Source organism: Hyperolius riggenbachi, unplaced genomic scaffold (genome assembly GCF_040937935.1).
Source record: "Hyperolius riggenbachi isolate aHypRig1 unplaced genomic scaffold, aHypRig1.pri scaffold_134, whole genome shotgun sequence".
Classification (NCBI taxonomy): domain Eukaryota; kingdom Metazoa; phylum Chordata; class Amphibia; order Anura; family Hyperoliidae; genus Hyperolius; species Hyperolius riggenbachi.
Window position 1 is genome coordinate 223,247 of NW_027152350.1, and position 23,722 is coordinate 246,968.

At 47.1% G+C, this 23,722-nt stretch overlaps 1 protein-coding gene across 1 annotated transcript in view; it reads left to right on the plus strand.

Annotated features, from left to right (window-relative positions):
* LOC137543636 (potassium/sodium hyperpolarization-activated cyclic nucleotide-gated channel 3-like) overlaps positions 1-23,722 on the plus strand; it is a 72,891-nt gene that overhangs the window by 29,825 nt on the left and 19,344 nt on the right. The window contains exons 2-3 of the mRNA XM_068264759.1: positions 7,455-7,884; positions 15,072-15,233. Of these exons, the coding sequence (XP_068120860.1) occupies positions 7,455-7,884; positions 15,072-15,233 (592 nt within the window). The remainder of the gene's footprint in view (positions 1-7,454; positions 7,885-15,071; positions 15,234-23,722) is intronic.

The window sequence follows — 23,722 nt, forward strand, 5'->3', positions numbered from 1 at the left end:
TGCAGCTCAGGGCTCTCTATATAATGGTGCGACTGGCTCAGTGATTCTAGCAGAAAAGCATTTGAGCGAGATGCCGGGCTGCTGGTTGATATGCCCGTCGCCCGTCTAAACCAGCCTTTAGATTGTAAAAAGCGGGGCAGGGATTACTGTGTAGTATAGACTGAGTTACAGATTTCCTAGCAAGCTCGAGGTGCACCAGAACTCCCAGGCTGTAAGGGGGCTATAAAGGACCAAAGAGCCCCCTTACTAAAATGCTATGCAAAACAGAAGTGTGCCTTCTTAAAACAGAAGGTATTTGGAAATATTCAGGCAGAATTGAGCATATGATGTCTTCCACAATGCATCAATGCTGAATATGCAAATCATCCCTTTGTTGTCCCTGAAAGCCAAACACAACTCCAGAGCTACTGGAATGCATGATGTGTCAGCTTGTTAATATACTGTAGACTGAGTGAGACTTATAGTATGGTGAAGGACAGACTGACATCACTGTGTAGTATAAAATGAAAGTAAAAAAGATGCTTAGGGTTTATTGTATAGCAAGGCCGGATTTACCTGTAGGCATGTGTCTATAGGCGCTTGATGATGGAAAGGCGGCTTACTTCCCTTCCTGCTTCCCTGTGCAGAGTCTTCATGAGAGTGTAAATGAGAGGTTAATCCCCCAGCTCTCAGCATTCCACTGATGAGATCTCCCTTCAGTCAGGGGCAACTCTAGCTACTTAATACAGAGGGTTCCTTCGCTTCCTAATGCTAAGCAGGGCCGGGCCGAGGCATAGGCTGGAGAGGCTCCAGCCTCAGGGCGCAGTGTAGGAGGGGGCGCACAATTCATTCAGCTGTCATTCCTAATTGTGTTTGAAGCAGAAAGAAATAAGAAAAGGGGATACATGGCAGTGACTGCAAGCCAGATAACTAGATATTAAGGTGTTGGGGAGGTTGTGGGCCCTGTGGCCCTCTTAGTCTAATAGCAATCAGTGTATGATGGCTGGGGTGGCAGGGATGGAGGGGCACACTTTGGTGTCTCTGCCTTGGGTGCTGGATGACCTTGTCCCAACTCTGATGCAAGTTTTGGATGCCAGGACATTTGTGCCTATAGGCTCCTGTGATGTAAATCTGGGCCTGATTGTATAGCATGTTTCAGAGTGAGAACAATGAGCAAGGGGTCATTATATATTATAGCACACACTGACCAAAGTGAGAATAGAGGATCCTGGGAGTGAAGGATAACTGACAGGTACAGGTTTTGCCAATACTTGTCTCTATATAACACCCAGAAATGTACCTGCCTCCTATATCCATGGCTGCCGCCTGCCCTCGCCAGCGTCCCCTGCACGCTCTAATCAGCAGCATCATCTATAAGCTGCGTGCGGAGATTGAAAGTCATCCTGCTGCTGGAGGGCAAGCGACTAATCTCCAAACAATATCTTCATTAAGAGCCAGGATTTAGCTGCAGCGGGAGCCTCTGCCAGTCGTCCCATCTGACCTGGAGGCACCCCTGACATCACAAGCAAGAGATGGCCTCAGTGTCAGGAGTGTGCCATTATCACTCGCGTACGAGTCCATTACCCGACCGTGTGACGTCCAGACTGCTGATCTTCAGAGACTCGTCATTTCTGCTTTATAATCTCGTCTTCATGGCGTGCGCTCGTCTTTTTCAGCCATAAATTGTTGCAACGGTAACATTTAGGAAAGTTTGACCGCAAATTACATTTATGGCAGCAGGACAGAAACCGCTTCATGTTTCTGACAGAAGGAGTTTATGGGAGAGAAGGCAGCTGTGATGGGTCAACAGGTTTGTCCTGCCATGTTAAAGGATACCTTACCGCAAAAACTGGAGGAGCAGGCATGTGTAGTGAGCTCTCCTCATGCCCACTGCTCCCCCACGTACCGATGCCCCGAACTTAGTTCCTGGTCCAAGTGGTTGTGGCTGACTGCGCAGGCGCTGTCTGGTGATGCACATGCTTGCTCCCGCGGCCAGGTCACTCTGCGTAGGAACACTACCTCACAACTACAAATTGTGCCTATGTAAAATGCTTGCGAGCAAGGCAGGGCCGGGCCGAGGCATAGGCTGGAGAGGCTCCAGCCTCAGGGCGCAGTGTAGGAGGGGGCGCAGAATTCATTCAACTGTCATTCCTAATTGTGTTTGAAGCAGAAAGAAATAATAAAAGGGATACATGGCAGTGACTGCAAGCCAAATAACTAGATATTAAGGTGTTGGGGAGGTTGTGGGCCCTGTGGCGCCTCTTAGTCTAATAGCAATCTGTGTGTGACAGCTGGGGTGGGAGGGATGGAGGGGCGCACTTTGCTGTCTCAGCCTTGGGTGCTGGAGGACCTTGTCCCGGCTCTGGAGCAAGGATGCACGTTGCTGGGCAGTGCCTGTGCAGTCAGCTGCAACCACTTCAAACAGGAGATAAGGTTGGGGGATCAGTATGCAATAACGGAAAGGAACAGAGAACGGGCGGGGGGGGGGGGGGGGGGGAGGGAGGGAGCAGTGGGCATGAGGAGAACCCACTACACATGCCTGCTTCCCCTGTTTTTAAATAGTTTTTGCACGGGGGTATCCTTTAATGGACACCTGAAGTGAGAGGGATATTGAGGCGGCCATATTTATTTCCTTTTAAACAATACCAGTTGCCTGGCAGTCCTGCTGGTCTGTTTGGCTGAAGTAGTGTCTAAATAACACCAGAAACAAGCATGCGGCTAATCTTGTCAGATCTGATAATGATGTTAGAAACAACTGATCTGCTGCATGCTTGTTCAGGGGCTAGGGCTAAAAGCATAAGAGGCAGAGGATCAGCAGGATAGCCAGGCAACTTAAAAGGAAATAAATTGCTTAAAAGGAAATAAATATGGCAGCCGCCATATCCCCCTCGCTTCAGTTGTCCTTTAACCTCCTTAGTGGTAACCACGAGCTAGACTTGGGATGGAAAACTGCAGCTCAGAGCAGTAACCCCAAGCTACACTCAACTGTCGGGAGGTCCATGCAGAGCATTGTGCACAGTGGGCGATTTCACTCACCTCTCGAGCGATCCAAATGCTGGCGGCCATTACTCTTTCTGTCCACAGCGGCTCTGCATCCCTCTGGTGAGATCGCCGACTATCATCATGACGACCACTGGCAATCTCACTATAGGGTTACAGTGCCACCCAGAGGATGGAGGGAGAACTGCAGCGCTGGATCCCAGGGAGGTGCATAAGTGCAGGGGTTGCTCCAGGCTCGCTCGTGGTATGATTTGTTTCTTCCTTTTAGGGTCTAAAAGCACATGAAAAATTTGTACCACTTTTAGACCCTAAAATCAGGAAGGAATCAAACCCCCAGGAGTATGGGGGAGTTTAAACGTGTTACACTCTTTCAATTATGATTGGCCAATCACTGGCCGTGTTTACCACCTCCATGTAGTATGGGGCTTTACCTACACAACCTGCTTGTAATTAGGGATGGCCCTGTCTAGGAGAACTCATGGAGAAGCATGTGATCAGTTTAATCAGCTGATAGATTTGTATGGTTCTGATTTGCTGGTCATGATCATGTGTTAAACCAGGAAGTCATCACAGCAAATCAGAACCTTACAAATCTATCAGCTGACCAAACTGATCACATGCTTCTCCATGAGTTCTCCTTGGCAGGGCCATCCCTACTTGTAATATTCAATATCTGTTCACCCTCCTACTACATGGAGGTGGTGTAATTGGTTGGTGATTGAACAATCATGATTGAAAGTGTATACCAGGGTTTTGATTGACCAACGATTGGCCAAATTGCCCACTTTCATGTGGTATGAGAACTTACGTACTCAGGTTTTACTCTTCATACCAGACGATCAGCAATGCTTGAAAAAGTGATCGAATATATATAAATTCTTATTTGACAGGAACTGGAAATGTGTGTTGGTGCATCTAAAAATGTACCGGTAAATAGATTAGTTAATTGCTTGTCAACTGTGATCAGCAGCCAGATAATGGGATCAACAATTGTCAACGCACATTTCTGGTTCCTGTTGCATGCTTGATTAAGTTGTAGCACGTCGCTGCAGAGGAATATGAGATAGGAGCCATGATAGATCAGCAGCTGTATTCTCCTGTAGGATGATGTGAGGACTGCATAGCGCCGCCTGCATGTTTCCAGTAATGGAGTACACCAGGAAGTAAGGAAGATGCACAGAGCTCTGGAATTCAGGGTGTGTGTACAGCAAAGCAGGGCGGCTTTGGACCAGGAAAGTTTTACTTTGACATGTGGATTGTTATTTCTCCCCAAGTCCTGCAGCCCTTCCTTCTGCTTTTTCAGCTCCCAAGGCCATGGCTTTTGTGGCAGCCATGATGGATCTGCAGCTTTATCCTTCTGCAGGATAATGATTTGGACTACTTAGCACCTGCATCATGTTTCCAGTAGCAGAGGATTTTGAGATAGAAAGAAGAGGTGGCAGCCGCCCGTGATAGATCAGGAGGTTTATGTTGTTGTAGGATAATGATAGGTCCACATGGCACCAGCTTCATGTTTCCAGTAGCAGAGGATTATGGGTAGAAAGAAGAGGTAGCAGCAGCCATAATAGATCAGGAGGTTTATCCTGTTGTAGGATAATGATAGGTCCACATAGCATCAGCCCCACATCTCCAGTAATTGATAATTATGGGCAGAAAGTAAAGGTAGCAGGCATGATAGATTAGCAGCTTTATCCTCCTGCAGGATAATTATAGAATCTCATAGTACCAGCTTCATGTGTCCAGTAACAGAGGATTATGGGATAGAATACAGAAGTGGCAGGCCTGATGGACCTGCAAGATTGTTCTCCTACAGGATAGTTATATGACTAGTCTGTATGGCCGGTGCTAGTAGAGATAAAACGCACACACGTACACCGGGAGCCTGCTTTGACGTAATATAGCCAGGTAATGGACAGAAGAATGTATGTAGAAGATATATACTCACAAGTGTGGGTTGCTCCAAGAGGCAACCACTCCTATGGGCTTGTGGGGAAGTAACGTCCTCACTCGGCCTTTGGGAAGAATATACTGGTCTCAGCTGCCAAAACAGAGGTCCACGCCACAGCCAGTTTGAGGGGTGAGTCCCCTTCCGAAGTAGTGTAACTGAGATAAACCGAACAGACAAACAGGTAGTGCCCAAAAGCGGAAGCTACTGCAGAAAAATAATAATTTATATATCTGGACTGAGCCTATCTCGGGCACCCGAGATTCATTTCTTCTATCCAACAGGCACGCTAATTGCCCTGAGGAAGCGGCTTCTGCCCTGAAACACGTTGTCCTAAGTGCCGAATAAAAGTTTGAACCTTTTTTTATTATGTATTTTGAGCCTCCTTCTTGAGATAGGATCAGTCTTTTTTACACTCTTTTATGATTTATAATTTTTTTCTTCACTGAACATTGCAGTACCTTACACTTTTGCGCACCTCCTGTTGGTCTATCTAGTCTGTATGGCCTTTATTAACCACACACAGTACATGCACAGCACTGAAAGTTGTCCCTGGACCTACATTCACCTGGGTGATTAGATTATCATTGGCAAATATCCAACATGTCTGAATCCATGACCTATTGGTGGAATATATCACAGTCTTTTCATGACCTTTTTTCTCCATGTTGGTTTTACGTCACATAACTCTAGAGGCTGTTCTTGTATTAATGTGTCCTTTTCTTCTTCTCTTTCTTCCTCTCTACTTTTCTTATCTGTTGTCTGTACCCTGGGGTGCTTTTACTGTTTATATTTTGTCTGGGTTTATCTCTGTTAATGCAATCCCTGTTGTCCTGTTACCATCATCCTGATCACACTATGCTTTGAATGTCCTCCTTATATTCCATGTGCCATTACTGCCATTCTGGTTCTTGTTGTCTTATAATTGTTATTCTACTCCTTGCTATCTTGTTACGGTTATCGCATTACTCACTGTTGCTATGATTGTCATCCTGATCCTCACATGTGCTCTCTTTATTATGTCCATGGCTGCAAAATCTTACTCACTGTGGGAGGATTTTGGCTTTCTTTCTTGTGGACTATACTGTATCTGTGTTACTTCCATCAATAACTTTGGCCATGCTGCTATTCTATTCCTATGTCTCTACTTCCTTGAGTCTGTTTTTTCTCTTTCCTGACACTTCCTTGCTTCATCTGTCTCTTTCCCCTTCCTGTTTCTTCTTCCTCACCCCACCTACCTCTTTCCCCTTTCTGTTTCTTCTTCCTCACCTCACCTACCTCTTTCCCCTTTCTGTTACTTCTTCCTCTCCCTGTCTTCCTTTTTCTTCTTCCTCACCCGCCTACCTCTTTCCCCTGTTTCTTCTTCCTCACCACGCCTACCTCTTTCCCCTGTTTCTTCTTCCTCTCCCTGCCTATCTCTTTCCCATTTCTGTTTCTTTTTGTTCTTCGCCCAACCTACCTCTTTTCCCTTTCTGTTTCTTTTTCCTCGCACCGCGTACCTCTTTCCCTTTTCTGTTTCTTTTTCCTCGCACCGCCTACCTCTTTCCCCTTTCTGTTTCTTCTTCCTTAACCTGTCTACCTCTTTCCCCTTTTCGCTTTCTTCTTCCTCGCCCCGCCTACCTCTTTCCCCTTTTTGTTTCTTCTCCCTCGCTCTCCCTACCTCTTTCCCCTTTCTGTTTCTTCTTCCTTACCCCGCCTACCTCTTTCCCCTTTCTGTTTCTTCTTCCTTACCCCGCCTACCTCTTTCCCCTTTCTGTTTCTTCTTCTTCGCCCAACCTACCTCTTTCCCCTTTCTGTTTCTTCTTCTTCGCCCAACCTACCTCCTTTCCCTCACCTCTTCTACCTCTTCCCTTTCTGTTTCTTCTTCCTCTCCCCGCCTACCTCTTTCCCCTTTTCTGTTTCTTCTTCTTCCTGCCTACCTCTTTTTCTTTTCTGTTTCTTCTTCCTCGCCCCACCTACCTCTTTCCACTTTCTGTTTCTTCTTCCTTATCCCGCCTACCTCTTTCTCCTTTTTATTTCTTCTTCCTCGCCACGCTTACCTCTTTCTCCTTTTTATTTCTTCTTCCTCGCCCCGCCTACCTCTTTCCCCTTTCACTTTCTTCTTGCTCATCCTGCCTACCTCTTTCTCCTTTCTGTTTCTTCTTTCTCCACCCATCTCTTTTCAATTTCCCTGTCTATTTTCTCTATTTCTTCTTCTTCCACTACTGTCTCTCTCCCACCAATGGTCGATTTCTTTCCTTGTTTTCCTACCGTCTTATCTTTCGTCGTTATCTTTCTCTATACTCTCATTCCCTATCTTCTACCTGTTTGTCTCTTCTTCCTCACCACCTGTTTTTCCCACTTTTGTTTCTTTTCCATCTCTACCTGTCTTTTTGTCCTCCTATCAAGCTCTTCTTCCTCACCACATGTTTCTTCCTTATCTGTCTCTTTTTCATCCTCACCTGTCACTTCCTCTTCCTATATGTTTCCTCTCCCTCCCTACCTGTCTTTTTCTCTCCCCATCTATCTCTTCCTCCTCCCCTTCATTCAGGTTCTATTGGGACCTCATCATGCTCCTCCTCATGGTGGGGAATCTCATTATCCTGCCGGTGGGGATCACCTTCTTCAAAGATGAGAACACACCACCCTGGATTGTCTTCAATGTTCTTTCAGACACATTCTTCCTGGCGGACCTGGTCCTGAACTTCCGCACAGGCATTGTAGTGGAGGACAATACAGAGATCATTCTGGACCCACACACAATCAAGATGAAGTATTTGAAGAGCTGGTTTCTGGTGGACTTTGTATCCTCTATCCCTGTAGACTACATCTTTCTCATTGTGGACCTGGAGACGCGTGTGGACTCTGAAGTCTACAAGACGGCCAGGGCTTTGCGAATTGTGAGGTTCACGAAAATCCTCAGCCTTCTGCGGCTGCTTCGACTCTCACGACTCATCCGATATATCCATCAGTGGGAGGAGGTGAGACAGTAGCACACACAAAAATATATAGACATCCTACAAAGTATACCCACTGGACTCAATGGGGAATTCTTAATGCCATTTGAGTATAGATAGATAACATTTTGTTTCTGTAAAAATTATGTATACACCATACTGTGCTGTACCTTCAGTTCCTTATGGAAGCCATCAACATCTAAACAATCAACTACCAGCTTTCAAGACAGATGCTATAATATGTTATCAGGTGTGTCAAACCGAAATACAAAGTGGGACGAAAGTGGCGGGCAAACTTTAATGTCTCGTGTCCAACTCTCTCCCTTTTAAAGTTCCCTGTGGTCTAATGGCCCCCTTCCCTCCCCTATACAGTTCCCTGGTATCTAGTGCTTTTTCCTTTCCCCATATGGCTTCCCTGGAGATCTAGGACTTGAGCTCCATCCAGTTAAGCTTCCCTGGTGGTCTGGAGTTGGCCCAACATAATGCAAAGTGGGAAAATCACTTATGGGATAAATCTTATGGCTCTGCAGGCCAGATTCGGCCCACAGGCCAGAGTTTGACATGTATGTGTTAAATTCTTTCATGAGCCTGAGTCTACTCTTTGAAAATATCTGAAATAAGAACAGTCAGTGTTGCACTACAGCTGCTAACCAGATGCACTGTGAAATAACAGATTTCGAGTCTTTGCATCTGTTTGGTTTCTATGGGTAATTCATGCAGTAGTTAGCGGCTTTCAAAGAATAATAATAATAAAATATATATATAAAACTATCCCCAAGTTATATTTGTTATTGTTGTTAAGCTTTACATTCCTTTTGTTCTTTTCCATGTAAATGGCTTTGAGATATTGCTCACGTCCCGGCAGGCTGGTTATAGATTTCTTGTCGCCTGTGAAGCAATACATTGTGAGGACGCCCCCCCCCCCTCCAAGACAGCATCTCCTCCCTGCTGGCCCGCAACATCTGGTCCCCAGGATGCCGGGTATGTGCTGCACTGGAGGAGCCACATCACTCACCCGCTCTCAGCAGATGAGCGATGGGATCACCAGCCACATGTGAAGTCCTGCTTCCTCTCTGACTACAGAGGCGCCTCATGTGACCCGGCAGCATGTAACAGGTCCCATGAGGCACCGCTGTAGCCATAGATGCTGGACAGGCGGATGGAGATCCCATCGCTGGGAGGCTGAGATCTCGTGAGTGAAGTGGCACCGTGCATCTAGAGAGGAGGAGACAGGCAGTGCGAAGAGGGGGACATTTTGGTTGGGGAGCCACCTCTTGCCGCCCGGCGCCCTTTAATTGTTGCTGCCCTGAAGCACGTGATTCACATTGCTTCACGGAAGAGCCATCACTGTGTCTCGGGCCATGTTATGCTGGAGGGGAAACGTATTCAGACTGACGTATGAGCTGTACCATTGGCAGGGTTTGTTGCATGGTCTGCTGTCATTTTGAATTGGAGGCATGCCAAATGAATGGCAATGCAAACCACAGCATGCAGGTAAGAGTTGTTTCACAACTGACAGCAACAGATTCAAACAGAATTTGTTGTTATTATTATTATTATTATTATTATTAGTATTTATATAGAGAACTTTACAGAGTATATAATAGTCTTGTCACTAACTGTCCCTCAGTGGAGCTTACAATCCAATCCCTACCATAGTCGTGTGTCCATTGTAACTAAGGAGAAAAGCTGGCCCTTTAAGAACCGCACCGAACAAATTGAGTCTAATCAAAAATAGCCTTTATTTGTATACGAAATGAAAAGATTGAAAACATATAAAAATAAAAACAACTGGATGGCAACAGCCCAATATGATTGCATAATATATTGCAGATAATGGAGCATAACACATGCACAAACTCCTAACCTGGGGTGCACAGAGAGAAATTGTAGGTGCACATACAAAGGCAGGAAGTGGTGCTAGAAGAGCAGGTGCAATGCACACGAAAAGGAAGGAAAGAGGGGTGGAAAGGTGCAAGCCATGGGAGGATAATGGTGTGCAAAGGAGAGAGGTCAGAGACCGATGGTGGCCAGGAAAGTGCCCGTCCAAACCATAAAGGCAGAAGAAAGAACCACAAGTGCCAGTCAGGGTGGTAATGCCGCCAGTCAGTCAGGGCCGGAGCTACCATAGGAAAAAATGGGCAATTGCCCCAGGGCCCCAAAGCCTGTAGGGGCCCCCAAGGTGTCCCTCCCCATCTTAACTGTTGCTCCCCAGGGACTCTGCAGTCTGTTAAGTTGGGAGGTGATTTGGGGGGAGGGTCAGCAGCCAGCTCTGGAGCCCAGGAGGGAAATTTGGCTGCAACAAAGGGCCTCTAATGACTCTTTTTGGTCGGGGGGTGTCTGTTGGGGGGCACCCAGTCTAATTTTTCCCTAGGGCCTAATTGTTACTTGAACCGGCCCTGCGGTCAGTGTAAGTGCACGCTTACCAGTGAGGAGAAGAGAGGAGCAAGGACCACCAGCGTGGACACCGTCGTGATTCTTCCGGGCATGCGACTACTCGGCTGTGACGACAATAAATTGAGTCTCAGCGCGCATTGGAGGGTGGGCCGGGGCGTGCCCAAAAGTGTTGCTGGGTGTGCGGGGCAATGCATGTGTCCATTGTAGTCTAGGTTCAATTGGGAGGAAACTGGAATGCCCGGAGAAAACTCACACAGACACAGGGAGAACATACAAACTCTATGCAGATAGTGCTCTAGCTGGGATTCAAACCTGGCTGGGAAACGGAATGTCTGTGGTTAGAGTATTAGTAAATATGAAAGACTCTGCTACATAAGGGTACATTTGGGTCATGTTTAATGTTGTTCCAATGTACAGCCCACTGAATTAATTTACAATCCTTTGTCTCTCAAAAATGTGTTCTAGAAATTTGCCCCAAGCAATTGATTTTGTTGCATGAAATCAAATCATTGCTACATGGTAGTTGTGTGTCCCTGTATTGTGTGTCCCTGTATTGTGTGTCACTGTAGTGTATGTTCATTTTGTTTCATTCTATGACTACGAAGATGACTGTAGATTGTGATTGAATGAGTGGGTGTTTTCTTTCAAGTACAGTACCAGGAGTTTTAGTAAACTTGTTGTAGTTTTGGTTAGTGTGAAAAGGAATGAGAACCATAGGGCAAGTATAGCGGAGGCAATTGCCTGACACTTTTATCATTTAGGGCTCGTTTCCACTAGTGCGGTGCAAATCGCCGGGATTCCACCGCTGACAAAATTGCATGCAGATGCAATTCCGCGTGTGTTTTTTGCCGCGATTTCGCATGCGATTTCGCATAGGCAGGGTATATGCAAATTTAAGCATGTCACTGCCTGGTTCAATTTACATTAGTTTTCATGCGAATTTGCACGCAAAATCGCGGGAAAAACCGCATGTGCGTTTTCCCCATCAAATACATAGCCTGCGAATCGCCTGCATTCCACACGCAGGCGAATTCTGCAGGCTCTACCGTGAAGAAAAATCCTGCACAGAAAAATGCAGGAAAAAACTGACAAGTGGAAACAGTGCCATCCACTTGTATTGGTTATGCGAATCCGCATGCAGACAACGCATACGGATTCGCTCTAGTGGAAACGGGCCCTTAAAGAGTACATAGTCCTGTCACTGACTGTCCCTCATAGAGGCTCACAATCTAATCCCTACCATAGCTAGGGATGAGCGTAATGACCTAATTACGAATTTCCGAAATTTCGCGAAATTACTACAATTACGATTTTAGCAGTAATCGAAATTTCGTAATTTTTGCAAATTACGCAAATTTTCGTAATTACGATTACGAAATTTAGTATTTTAAAGTTTGCAAAGGTTTCTATCCCTCTAGATGCCTAAAATGAATAACCAACCTCCTCCTCCCTCCCTCTCTCTCTCTCCAGAGATTTGTAGTATTTCAAAACCATACTCACATTCATGACATGTCCAGGGATCAAACCCAGGCCAACCACATGGAAGACAGCTATGCTCACCACCATACCACCAAACACACACTAAATAGACTGCTAACCTAAATCTTACTTGTAGACAGTCATATGAGACACATGCTGGGTGCAGGGCTTTGTGATTGGACCATGCGATAGAGTGAGGTGCAAAAATGAAATCATGCCTAGCAGAGGATGGTTTCACAGTGCTAAATGCTAGGCTGGCTGTGGTGCAATTGGTTAGTGTGTCTGGCTGGTAACAGCAAGGTTACAGGTTCAATTCCATCCAGGCATGTCTTTTCCTTTTGCGTTCAACAGTTGTCCAAACAGAGCCAACAGAGCCCCAGATAGCCATGTAGAGTTAGGTCACAGCTAGCCTGGCTGTGGTGCAATTGGTTAGTGTGTCTGGCTGGTAACAGCAAGGTTACAGGTTCGATTCCATCCAGGCATGTCTTTTCCTTTTGCGTTCAACAGTTGTCCAAACAGAGCCAACAGAGCCCCAGATAGCCATGTAGAGTTAGGTCACAGCTAGCCTGGCTGTGGTGCAATTGGTTAGTGTGTCTGGCTGGTAACAGCAAGGTTACAGGTTTGATTCCATCCAGGCATGTCTTTTCCTTTTGCGTGCGCGCGCTGCGCCATTGAACCCCATGGGGTATTTTGCGTGCGTAAAACTTTACGCATGCAAAACTTTGTGCTCGGTGTTTGGACAACTGTTGAACTCAAAAGGAAAAGACATGCCTGGATGGAATCGAACCTGTAACCTTGCTGTTACCAGCCAGACACACTAACCGATTGCACCACAGCCAGGCTAGCTGTGACCTAACTCTACATGGCTATCTGGGGCTCTGTTGGCTCTGTTTGGACAACTGTTGAACGCAAAAGGAAAAGACATGCCTGGATGGAATCGAACCTGTAACCTTGCTGTTACCAGCCAGACACACTAACCAATTGCACCACAGCCAGCCTAGCATTTAGCATTGTGAAACCATCCTCTGCTAGGCATGATTTCATTTTTGCACCTCACTCTATCGCATGGTCCATGGTCCAATCACAAAGCCCTGCACCCAGCATGTGTCTCATATGACTGTCTACAAGTAAGATTTAGGTTAGCAGTCTATTTAGTGTGTGTTTGGTGGTATGGTGGTGAGCATAGCTGTCTTCCATGTGGTTGGCCTGGGTTTGATCCTTGGACATGTCATGAATGTGAGTATGGTTTTGAAATACTACAGATCTCTGGAGAGAGAGAGAGAGAGAGAGGAGGAGGAGGAGGTTAGATGAGACTTTTGGTTGCCTGAGTTCTGGATAATGGGGACTTTGCTGTACCTCTGTGTGTTGTCTTCTCCTTTCTTCAGTCCCTCCAGCCTCTCTCTAATCAATCCTTGAAAAGTATGACTTTTGGCTAAAGTCATATTTTCAGACAGGAAGCGGCAGGCTTGCCACGATGGGAGTAAATGGTAAGAGAAGAGGAGGGAATGGGAGCGGGATAGGCAGGAACATCACAGCAGGCCTGCCTCTTCCTGTCTGAATATTTGACTTAAAGAGAAACCATAACCAAGAATTGAACTTCATCCCAATCAGTAGCTGACACCCCGTTTTACATGAGAAATCTGTTCCTTTTCACAAACGGATCATCAGGGGGCTTTGTATGGCTGATATTGTGGTGAAACCCCTCCCACAAGAAACTCTGAGGACCGTGGTCCTGGCAGTTTCCTGTATGTGAACCTCATTGCATTGTGGGAAATAGCCGTTTACAGCTGTTTCCAACTGCCAAAAAAGCAAGCGGCATCTCCTTCCAGTGACATCATCTGCCAGCAGTAAAAATTCACCATGTGATACATGTCAGAATGTAAATCAGAAAGAGGAAAGCTTTTACAATGGGCAAACACTGACTAAATCAATTATAAATAATTATTGTAAAAATGAAGCACTTTTTTTATTACATTATTTTCACTGGAGTTCCTCTTTAACTACTTGCCGACCACTCCACGCCAATTGGCGTGAACGCGGCGGCAGCCCCAGAAACGCTCCACGCCTGCTTAGAAGGTGGAGCTCCACTCCGCCTTCAGTCTTCCAGCGGTGATCGCTGCTCGGAGACTGTTAGACACCGAAACTGCCGTCCATAAACATTGTACAGCGCTGCGATCTGCGAGCATCGCTGTACTGGGGACAACCGTGTGACACGGCTGTCCCCTCCGTTACTGCGGAAGTGATCCGAAGCCGATCAAGCTGATTTGCTAGCGGGGGGGAGGGAGAGGGAAAAAAGAAAAAGAAATATATTATAAAAATAATAAAAGAAATATTTATTTAAAAAGAAATAAACACATGGGCGATCAGACCCCACCAACAGAGAGCTCCGTTGGTGGGGAGAAAAGGGAATCACTTGTGTGCTGAGTTGTGCAGCCCTGCAGCTTAGCCTTAAAGCTGCAGTGGCCAATTTCAACAAAAATGGCCTGGTCTTTAGGGTGGGTTAACACTGCGGTCCTCAAGTGGTTAAGGCAATAGTCACATTTTTCAAAGGCATGATGACGAAGACTGGACGATGCACAGAGGTGTGTGGATTCAGCACGATCATACCGTTATGCATTCAGTAGCAGGGCCGGATTTGTACACTTTACCGCCCAAGGCCAATGTCACCAACCGCCCCCCTTCAGTATAGGAAGCGAGAAGGCCCCTCCTCCTTCCCTCCAGCATAGGTAACCTGATGACTCCCTTAATCCCTCCCTTTCCCACTCCCCCTCTTTCAGTACAGCTCGTCTCCACACCTGCAGCGGCCATCCGTGTCACTCACTACTGTGCTCATCTCCAGTGCAGAAGCTTCCTCTTCTTCTTTGTCTCCAATGCTACCCAAGTCCATAGCCGCCCGCCACAATGCCATCGTGCAAAGAGAGCAAGGTGGCTGCTGCACAGGTGGCTGGCAGCAGGGAGATCAGGCCCTCACCTGATCTTCCTGCATTGCAGCATTTTCAAGCTTGCAAATGCTGCACCAGTTTAGTCTGCTGCATTGGTGCCCCTGCTCATGTGGTGACCTAGGCCATAGCCATTAGGCCTAGGCCTAAATCCGGCCATGCTCAGTAGGTAGCTTTGGGTTGGGCCAGGTATACTTTAAGTGATATCTTGCCATCTTGATTTAAACAATTGTACTGTATACCTCTCCTTCTGGGTGCTAGTTGAATGTACAGTAGGTGATCATTCAAAGAGTGATGAGCGTGGCCAGAGGAAGGCGTTTGAATTAGAGATGTGATAATCCTGATGTCATGCAGAAATGTCTAATAGAGGTCTAACGAATGTAATCTGTTGGTCAGATCTTCCACATGACCTATGACCTGGCCAGCGCTGTGGTTCGGATCTTCAACCTGATTGGGATGATGTTGCTGTTGTGTCACTGGGACGGTTGCCTGCAGTTCCTGGTTCCGATGCTCCAGGACTTCCCGGAGGACTGCTGGGTCTACATTAACAAGATGGTGGTGAGTGATATGCCTTATCTCAGGCGGCGTGTGCTTGCAACATCTCATGTAAAGAGTTAATATCCTCGGCCAAGGCAACAAACGGTGAAAAACAATGATTTGGCGCACTCCCCGGCGCTCCTCTCGGCTCCAGCAAGCTTGCTGGTGACTATGTTTGGCCAGATGTCTCCCTCGACGTTTCTGGCTCAGCACTTGCCGAGCTGTTTCGACACACAGTGTTCCTGACGCTCAGCAATGCCATCCCTGACTGCTGACTATCCCGGGGGGGGGGGGGGGGGGGGGGCTGTAAACGTCAAACACAGCAGCAATCAGCTCTCACCTGCAAGTCTTCTTCTCCGGCTTGCAGGTACTGTGAGAGTGTGAAGGAGCTCGGCCAGGCTGAGGAACTACAGTTCCAGCATGTCCTGCCACTGTTGAACCTTGGTGATGTCGTAGATGGTAGAAGGCACAGCTGTTTGCAAATAACCTGTCATCTCAAGAGAGGAAATTTCATGTCACATCGTTATTACATATAACATCTGAGACCCATTAATGAGTGTTGCTCATCTGCAGGTGACTGAACCACTGGAATCTGTCACTGCTGCCGTTACATCATTCTATGCATCAGATCAGGCTATCGGTACTGACTCTGCATAAACAGTATTCTCACACAGGTGCATCAAAGCATATATGCCAAAGGCTTCTGACCATTCATTTGAGCTACCCTGCTATACAGTAGTAGAGACACAGGAGACCAGAGGGTGGCCATGGTTGACACAGGAGACTAGAAGTTGACCATAGTTGACACAAGACCAAGGTGGACAAGGAGGGGATTGACTGTAGTTGACATAAGAGACAGTAGGAGGGCCAAAGTTGACATATGAGACTGGAGAGTGGCTATGGGTTGCATCGAAGAGTAAAGGATGACTGTGTGTGATACATGAATGCAGAGCATGGGTATGAGTTACATAGGAGGCTGAAGGGTTACCATGGTTGACAAAGGAGACCATAGAAATTGATCCTGGTTGACACAGGAGCCTGGACGGTGACCATGGTTCATGTAGGAAACTGGAGGATGACTGTGGGTAACACAAAGGACCAGAGGATGACAGTGGGTCACACAGGAGACCTAAGGAAGACAATGGGTCACACAGGAGACCAAACGATGACTGTGGGTAATACTGGAGACAAGAAACTTACCTTGGGCCACACAGGAGACAAGAAGATGACCATACGTAACAGCAGAGGAGGACAGCAGGAAACACAGGAGACCAGAGGATGATCATGGGAAACACAGAAGACCAGGGGATGACTTTGGGTAACACAGTACACCAGAGGAAGGCCATAAGTCACACAGGAGACTGGAGGGTGTCCAGGGGTAACATAGGAAACCTTAGTATGACTGCAGGTAACACAGGAAACCAGAGGATGACTATGGGTAGCAAAGGAGACTAGTGGAATACTGCATGTAGCACAAGATACCAGAGGAAGACTGCAGGTAACACAGGAAATCAGAAGAATACTGCATGAAGCACAGGATACCAGAGGAAGACTGCGGGTAACACAGGAGACTAGAGGATGACCTTGGGCCACACAAGAGACCAGGGATGACCGTGGGCCACACAGGAGACCGGGGTGACCATGGGCCACACAGGAGACCGGGGGATGACTGTGGGCCACACAGGAGACCCGGGGGATGACCGTGGGCCACACTGGAGACCGGGGGATGACCGTGGGCCACACAGGAGACCCGGGGGATGACCGTGGGCCACACAGGAGACCCGGGGGATGACCGTGGGCCACACAGGAGACCCGGGGGATGACCGTGGGCCACACAGGAGACAGGGGGATGACTGTGGGCCACACAGGAGACCCGGGGATGACCGGGAGCCACACAGGAGACCCGGGGGATGACTGTGGGCCACACAGGAGACCCGGGGATGACCGTGGGCCACACAGGAGATTGATGGTTGACTGTGAAAGTGATGGAAGGGGGGGGAGGGGGCAAAGGTGTCCTGATCTTTTCCAGCGTTCTCTTACATAAACCCCTGTTCTGCACCCATTCTTACAGCTTGTCATGTTACTTCACACAAGCCTCTGAATAAATTACAATAATTTCTCTTTCTGTACTTTTGTTTTTTAGAGTTCTTCATGTATTTTATACTTTAGCCTTTCATGTCTGTGAATTGTGATTCATGTCTGTGCATTCGGATTCAATTTAAAACGGTGGTTCTTCAGTATATGACTAGGTAGCCTATTTTTACATGGAAGGACGATTTTGTAGATTTAACTATGCTTTTATGATGTGTAATTCCTATGGCAAGCTCACATTGACAAAATAGCTCATATTGTCAAAACAGTCTTTATATATAGATCAGAGATGGGGGGGTGCTACATACGCTTGACTGGTAAACCTCCCTTCCCGCTATATGCCTAACACTTGGCTGTGCAAAGATCACCCCTCACCCTCCCCCATATTTAACACTGCCTCCCCTCTCTTCTCACAGTTCAGCTCATTTACTGCTGCTACAGCTCCTAAGCAATGCAATGCTTCAGACACTTGACCTCACTAAAAATGCTGCCGTCACCTTACTATACTGGCAGCGCTAAAGACACCTGACCTCACTAAAAATGCTGCCGTCACCTTAGTATACTGGCTGTGCTACAGACACCTGACCTCACTAATAATGCTGCCGTCACCTTACTATACTGGCAGTGCTACAGACACCTGACCACACTAATAATGCTGCCGTCACCTTACTATACTGGCAGTGCTACAGACACCTGACCTCACTAATAATGCTGCCGTCACCTTACTATACTGGCAGTGCTACAGACACCTGACCTCACTAATAATGCTGCCGTCACCTTACTATACTGGCAGTGCTACAGACACCTGACCTCACTAATAATGCTGCCCTCACCTTACTATACTGGCAGTGCTACAGACACCTGACCTCACTAATAATGCTGCCGTCACATTACTATACTGGCTGTGCTACAGACACCTGACCTCACTAATAATGCTGCCGTCACCTTACTATACTGGCAGTGCTACAGACACCTGACCTCACTAATAATGCTGCCCTCACCTTACTATACTGGCAGTGCTACAGACACCTGACCTCACTAATAATGCTGCCGTCACATTACTATACTGGCTGTGCTACAGACACCTGACCTCACTAATAATGCTGCCGTCACCTTACTATACTGGCAGTGCTACATACACCTGACCTCACTAATAATGCTGCCGTCACCTTACTATACTGGCTGTGCTACAGACACCTGACCTCACTAATAATGCTGCCGTCACCTTACTATACTGGCAGTGCTACAGACACCTGACCACACTAATAATGCTGCCGTCACCTTACTATACTGGCAGTGCTACAGACACCTGACCACACTAATAATGCTGCCGTCACCTTACTATACTGGCAGTGCTACAGACACCTGATCACACTAATAATGCTGCCGTCACCTTACTATACTGGCTGTGCTACAGACACCTGACCTCACTAATGATGCTGCCGTCACCTTACTATACTGGCAGTGCTACAGACACCTGACCTCACTAATGATGCTGCCGTCACCTTACTATACTGGCAGTGCTACATACACCTGATCACACTAATAATGCTGCCGTCACCTTACTATACTGGCAGTGCTACAGTCACCTGCCCTCACTAATAATGCTGCCGTCACCTTACTATACTGGCAGTGCTACAGACACCTGACCTCACTAATAATGCTGCCGTCACCTTACTATACTGGCAGTGCTACAGACACCTGACCTCACTAATAATGCTGCCGTCACCTTACTATACTGGCTGTGCTACAGACACCTGACCTCACTAATGATGCTGCCGTCACCTTACTATACTGGCAGTGCTACATACACCTGATCACACTAATAATGCTGCCGTCACCTTACTATACTGGCAGTGCTACAGTCACCTGCCCTCACTAATAATGCTGCCGTCACCTTACTATACTGGCAGTGCTACAGACACCTGACCTCACTAAAAATGCTGCCGTCACCTTACTATACTGGCAGTGCTACATACACCTGATCACACTAATAATGCTGCCGTCACCTTACTATACTGGCAGTGCTACAGACACCTGACCTCACTAATAATGCTGCCGTCACCTTACTATACTGGCAGTGCTACAGAGACCTGACCTCACTAATAATGCTGCCCTCACCTTACTATACTGGCAGTGCTACAGACACCTGACCTCACTAATAATGCTGCCGTCACCTTACTATACTGGCTGTGCTACAGACACCTGACCTCACTAAAAATGCTGCCGTCACCTTACTATACTGGCTGTGCTACAGACACCTGACCTCACTAAAAATGCTGCCGTCACCTTACTATACTGGCAGTGCTACAGACACCTGACCTCACTAATAATGCTGCAGTCACCCTACTATAATGGCTGTGCTACAGCCACCTGACCTCACTAATAATGCTGCCATCACCTTACTATACAGGCTGTGCTACAGACACCTGACCTCACTAATAATGCTGCAGTCACCCTACTATAATGGCTGTGCTACAGCCACCTGACCTCACTAATAATGCTGCCATCACCTTACTATACTGGCTGTGCTACAGACACCTGACCTCACTAAAAATGCTGCCGTCACCTTACTATACAGGCTGTGCTACAGACACCTGACCTCACTAATAATGCTGCCATCACCTTACTATACTGGCAGTGCTACAGACACCTGATCACACTAATAATGCTGCCGTCACCTTACTATACTGGCTGTGCTACAGACACCTGACCTCACTAATGATGCTGCCGTCACCTTACTATACTGGCAGTGCTACATACACCTGATCACACTAATAATGCTGCCGTCACCTTACTATACTGGCAGTGCTACAGTCACCTGACCTCACTAATAATGCTGCCGTCACCTTACTATACTGGCTGTGCTACAGACACCTGACCTCACTAATGATGCTGCCGTCACCTTACTATACTGGCAGTGCTACATACACCTGATTACACTAATAATGCTGCCGTCACCTTACTATACTGGCAGTGCTACAGTCACCTGCCCTCACTAATAATGCTGCCGTCACCTTATTATACTGGCAGTGCTACAGACACCTGACCTCACTAATAATGCTGCCGTCACCTTACTATACTGGCTGTACTACAGACACCTGACCTCACTAATAATGCTGCCATCACCTTACTATACTGGCAGTGCTACAGACACCTGCCCTCACTAATAATGCTGCCATCGCCTTACTATACTGGCTGTACTACAGATACCTGATCACACTAATAATGCTGCCGTCACCTTACTATACTGGCTGTGCTAAAGACACCTGACCTCACTAATAATGCTGCCGTCACCCTACTATACTGGCTGTGCTAAAGACACCTGACCTCACTAATAATGCTGCCGTCACCTTACTATACTGGCTGTGCTAAAGACACCTGCCCTCACTAATAATGCTGCCGTCACCTTACTATACTGGCTGTGCTAAAGACACCTGCCCTCACTAATAATGCTGCCGTCACCCTACTATACTGGCTGTGCTAAAGACACCTGACCTCACTAATAATGCTGCCGTCACCTTACTATACTGGCTGTGCTAAAGACACCTGACCTCACTAAAAATGCTGCCGTCACCTACTATACTGGCTGTGCTAAAGACACCTGACCTCACTAATAATGCTGCCATCACCTTACTATACTGGCTGTGCTAAAGACACCTGACCTCACTAAAAATGCTGCCGTCACCTACTATACTGGCTGTGCTAAAGACACCTGACCTCACTAATAATGCTGCCATCACCTTACTATACTGGCTGTACTACAGACACCTGACCTCACTAATAATGCTGCCGTCACCTTACTATACTGGCTGTGCTAAAGACACCTGACCTCACTAAAAATGCTGCCGTCACCTACTATACTGGCTGTGCTAAAGACACCTGCCCTCACTAATAATGCTGCCGTCACCTTACTATACTGGCTGTGCTAAAGACACCTGACCTCACTAAAAATGCTGCTGTCACCTTAGTATACTGGCTGTGCTACAGACACCTGACCTCACTAATAATGCTGCCATCACCTTACTATACTGGCAGTGCTACAGACACCTGACCTCACTAATAATGCTGCCGTCACCTTACTATACTGGAAGCGCTACAGACACCTGACCTCACTATTAATGCTGCCGTCACCTTACTATACTGGCAGCGCTACAGACACCTGATCACACTAATAATGCTGCCGTCACCCTACTATACTGGAAGCGCTACAGACACCTGACCTCACTAAAAATGCTGCCGTCACCTTAGTATACTGGCTGTGCTACATACACCTGACCTCACTAATAATGCTGCCGTCACCTTACTATACTGGCTGTGCTACAGACACCTGACCTCACTAATAATGCTGCCGTCACCTTACTATACTGGCTGTGCTACAGACACCTGACCTCACTAATAATGCTGCCGTCACCTTACTATACTGGCAGTGCTACAGACACCTGACCACACTAATATTGCTGCCGTCACCTTACTATACTGGCAGTGCTACAGACCCCTGATCACACTAATAATGCTGCCGTCACCTTACTATACTGGCTGTGCTACAGACACCTGACCTCACTAATGATGCTGCCGTCACCTTACTATACTGGCAGTGCTACATACACCTGATTACACTAATAATGCTGCCGTCACCTTACTATACTGGCAGTGCTACAGTCACCTGCCCTCACTAATAATGCTGCCGTCACCTTATTATACTGGCAGTGCTACAGACACCTGACCTCACTAATAATGCTGCCGTCACCTTACTATACTGGCTGTGCTACAGACACCTGACCTCACTAATAATGCTGCCATCACCTTACTATACTGGAAGCGCTACAGACACCTGACCTCACTAATAATGCTGCCGTCACCGTACTATACTGGCAGTGCTACAGACACCTGACCTCACTAATAATGCTGCCGTCACCTTACTATACTGGCTGTTCTACAGATACCTGACCTCACTAATAATGCTGCCGTCACCTTACTATACTGGCAGTGCTACAGACACCTGACCTCACTAATAATGCTGCCGTCACCTTACTATACTGGCTGTTCTACAGATACCTGACCTCACTAATAATGCTGCCGTCACCTTACTATACTGGCAGTGCTACAGACACCCGACCTCACTAATAATGCTGCTGTCACCTTACTATACTGGCTGTTCTACAGATACCTGACATCAGTAATTATGCTGCTGTCACCTGCCAGTACTAAATAACAGGGATGCTCAACTTCGAATTTAAATGAAACCCGGATAGTTGTTATCCGGATTTCACCCTCCTAATTACAATCACCTGTGCGGGCTGGGGGGTGTCAATCTTACCTAGCTGACGTCTTCTTCTTCGGTCCGTCCCTTGGCGCCTCCCACGATACGGTCCACGCGGCGGTCACGTGAGTACAAACACTTCCTCCTTCCGAAGGAGAAGCACAGGTGATTCTAATTAGGAGAGTGAAATCCGGATAACAACTATCCGGAGTTTCACTCGAATTCGAAGTTGAGCATCCCTGCTAAGTAATGATGTAGTCACCTGACCATGCTACACTGAGATCTGACCTCACTAATAATACTGCAGTCAGCTGACTACACTGATAATACTGCAGTCAGCTGACCACAATGAAAATGCTGCAGTCAGCTGACCACACTTATGATGCTGCAGTCAGCTGACCACACTTATGATGCTGCAGTCAGCTGACCACACTGATAATGCTGCAGTCAGCTGACCACACTGATAATGCTGCAGTCACCTGACCACACTGATAATGCTGCAGTCACCTGACCACACTGATAATGCTGCAGTCACCTGACCACACTGATAATGCTGCAGTCACCTGACCACACTGATAATGCTGCAGTCACCTGACCACACTGATAATGCTGCAGTCACCTGACCACACTGATAATGCTGCAGTCACCTGGCCACACTGATAATGCTGCAGTCACCTGGCCAGTCTGCTGATAATGCTGCAGTCACCTGACCATACTACTGATAATATTGCAGTCAGCTGACCATACTGATTATGCTGCAGTCAGCTGACTACACTGATTATGCTGCAGTCAGCTGACCACACTGATTATGCTGCAGTCAGCTGACCACACTGATAATGCTTCTGGTTTTGTTGGGCTACTCCAAAATAGATTGATGGGGCAGTTTGCAGTTTTGGGGTCCTGAGCGAGGGTAAATGTCACACACGGGGCAGGACACGTCATAAACACAGATGGTAAATGAAATGTAAATAATTCTGGCTTGCACAGTTATGGTGCGTACAGACATGCGACTATAGTCATTTAAAACGATCGTTACCGACGGCATTGCCCGACGATCGTTCGTAAAAAGTGCACTAACGATCATTAAAACGACCGACCAACGAGATATGTCGTTGGTAAAGAACGATCCATTCTGCCAGATCTTTTCCAACGACCA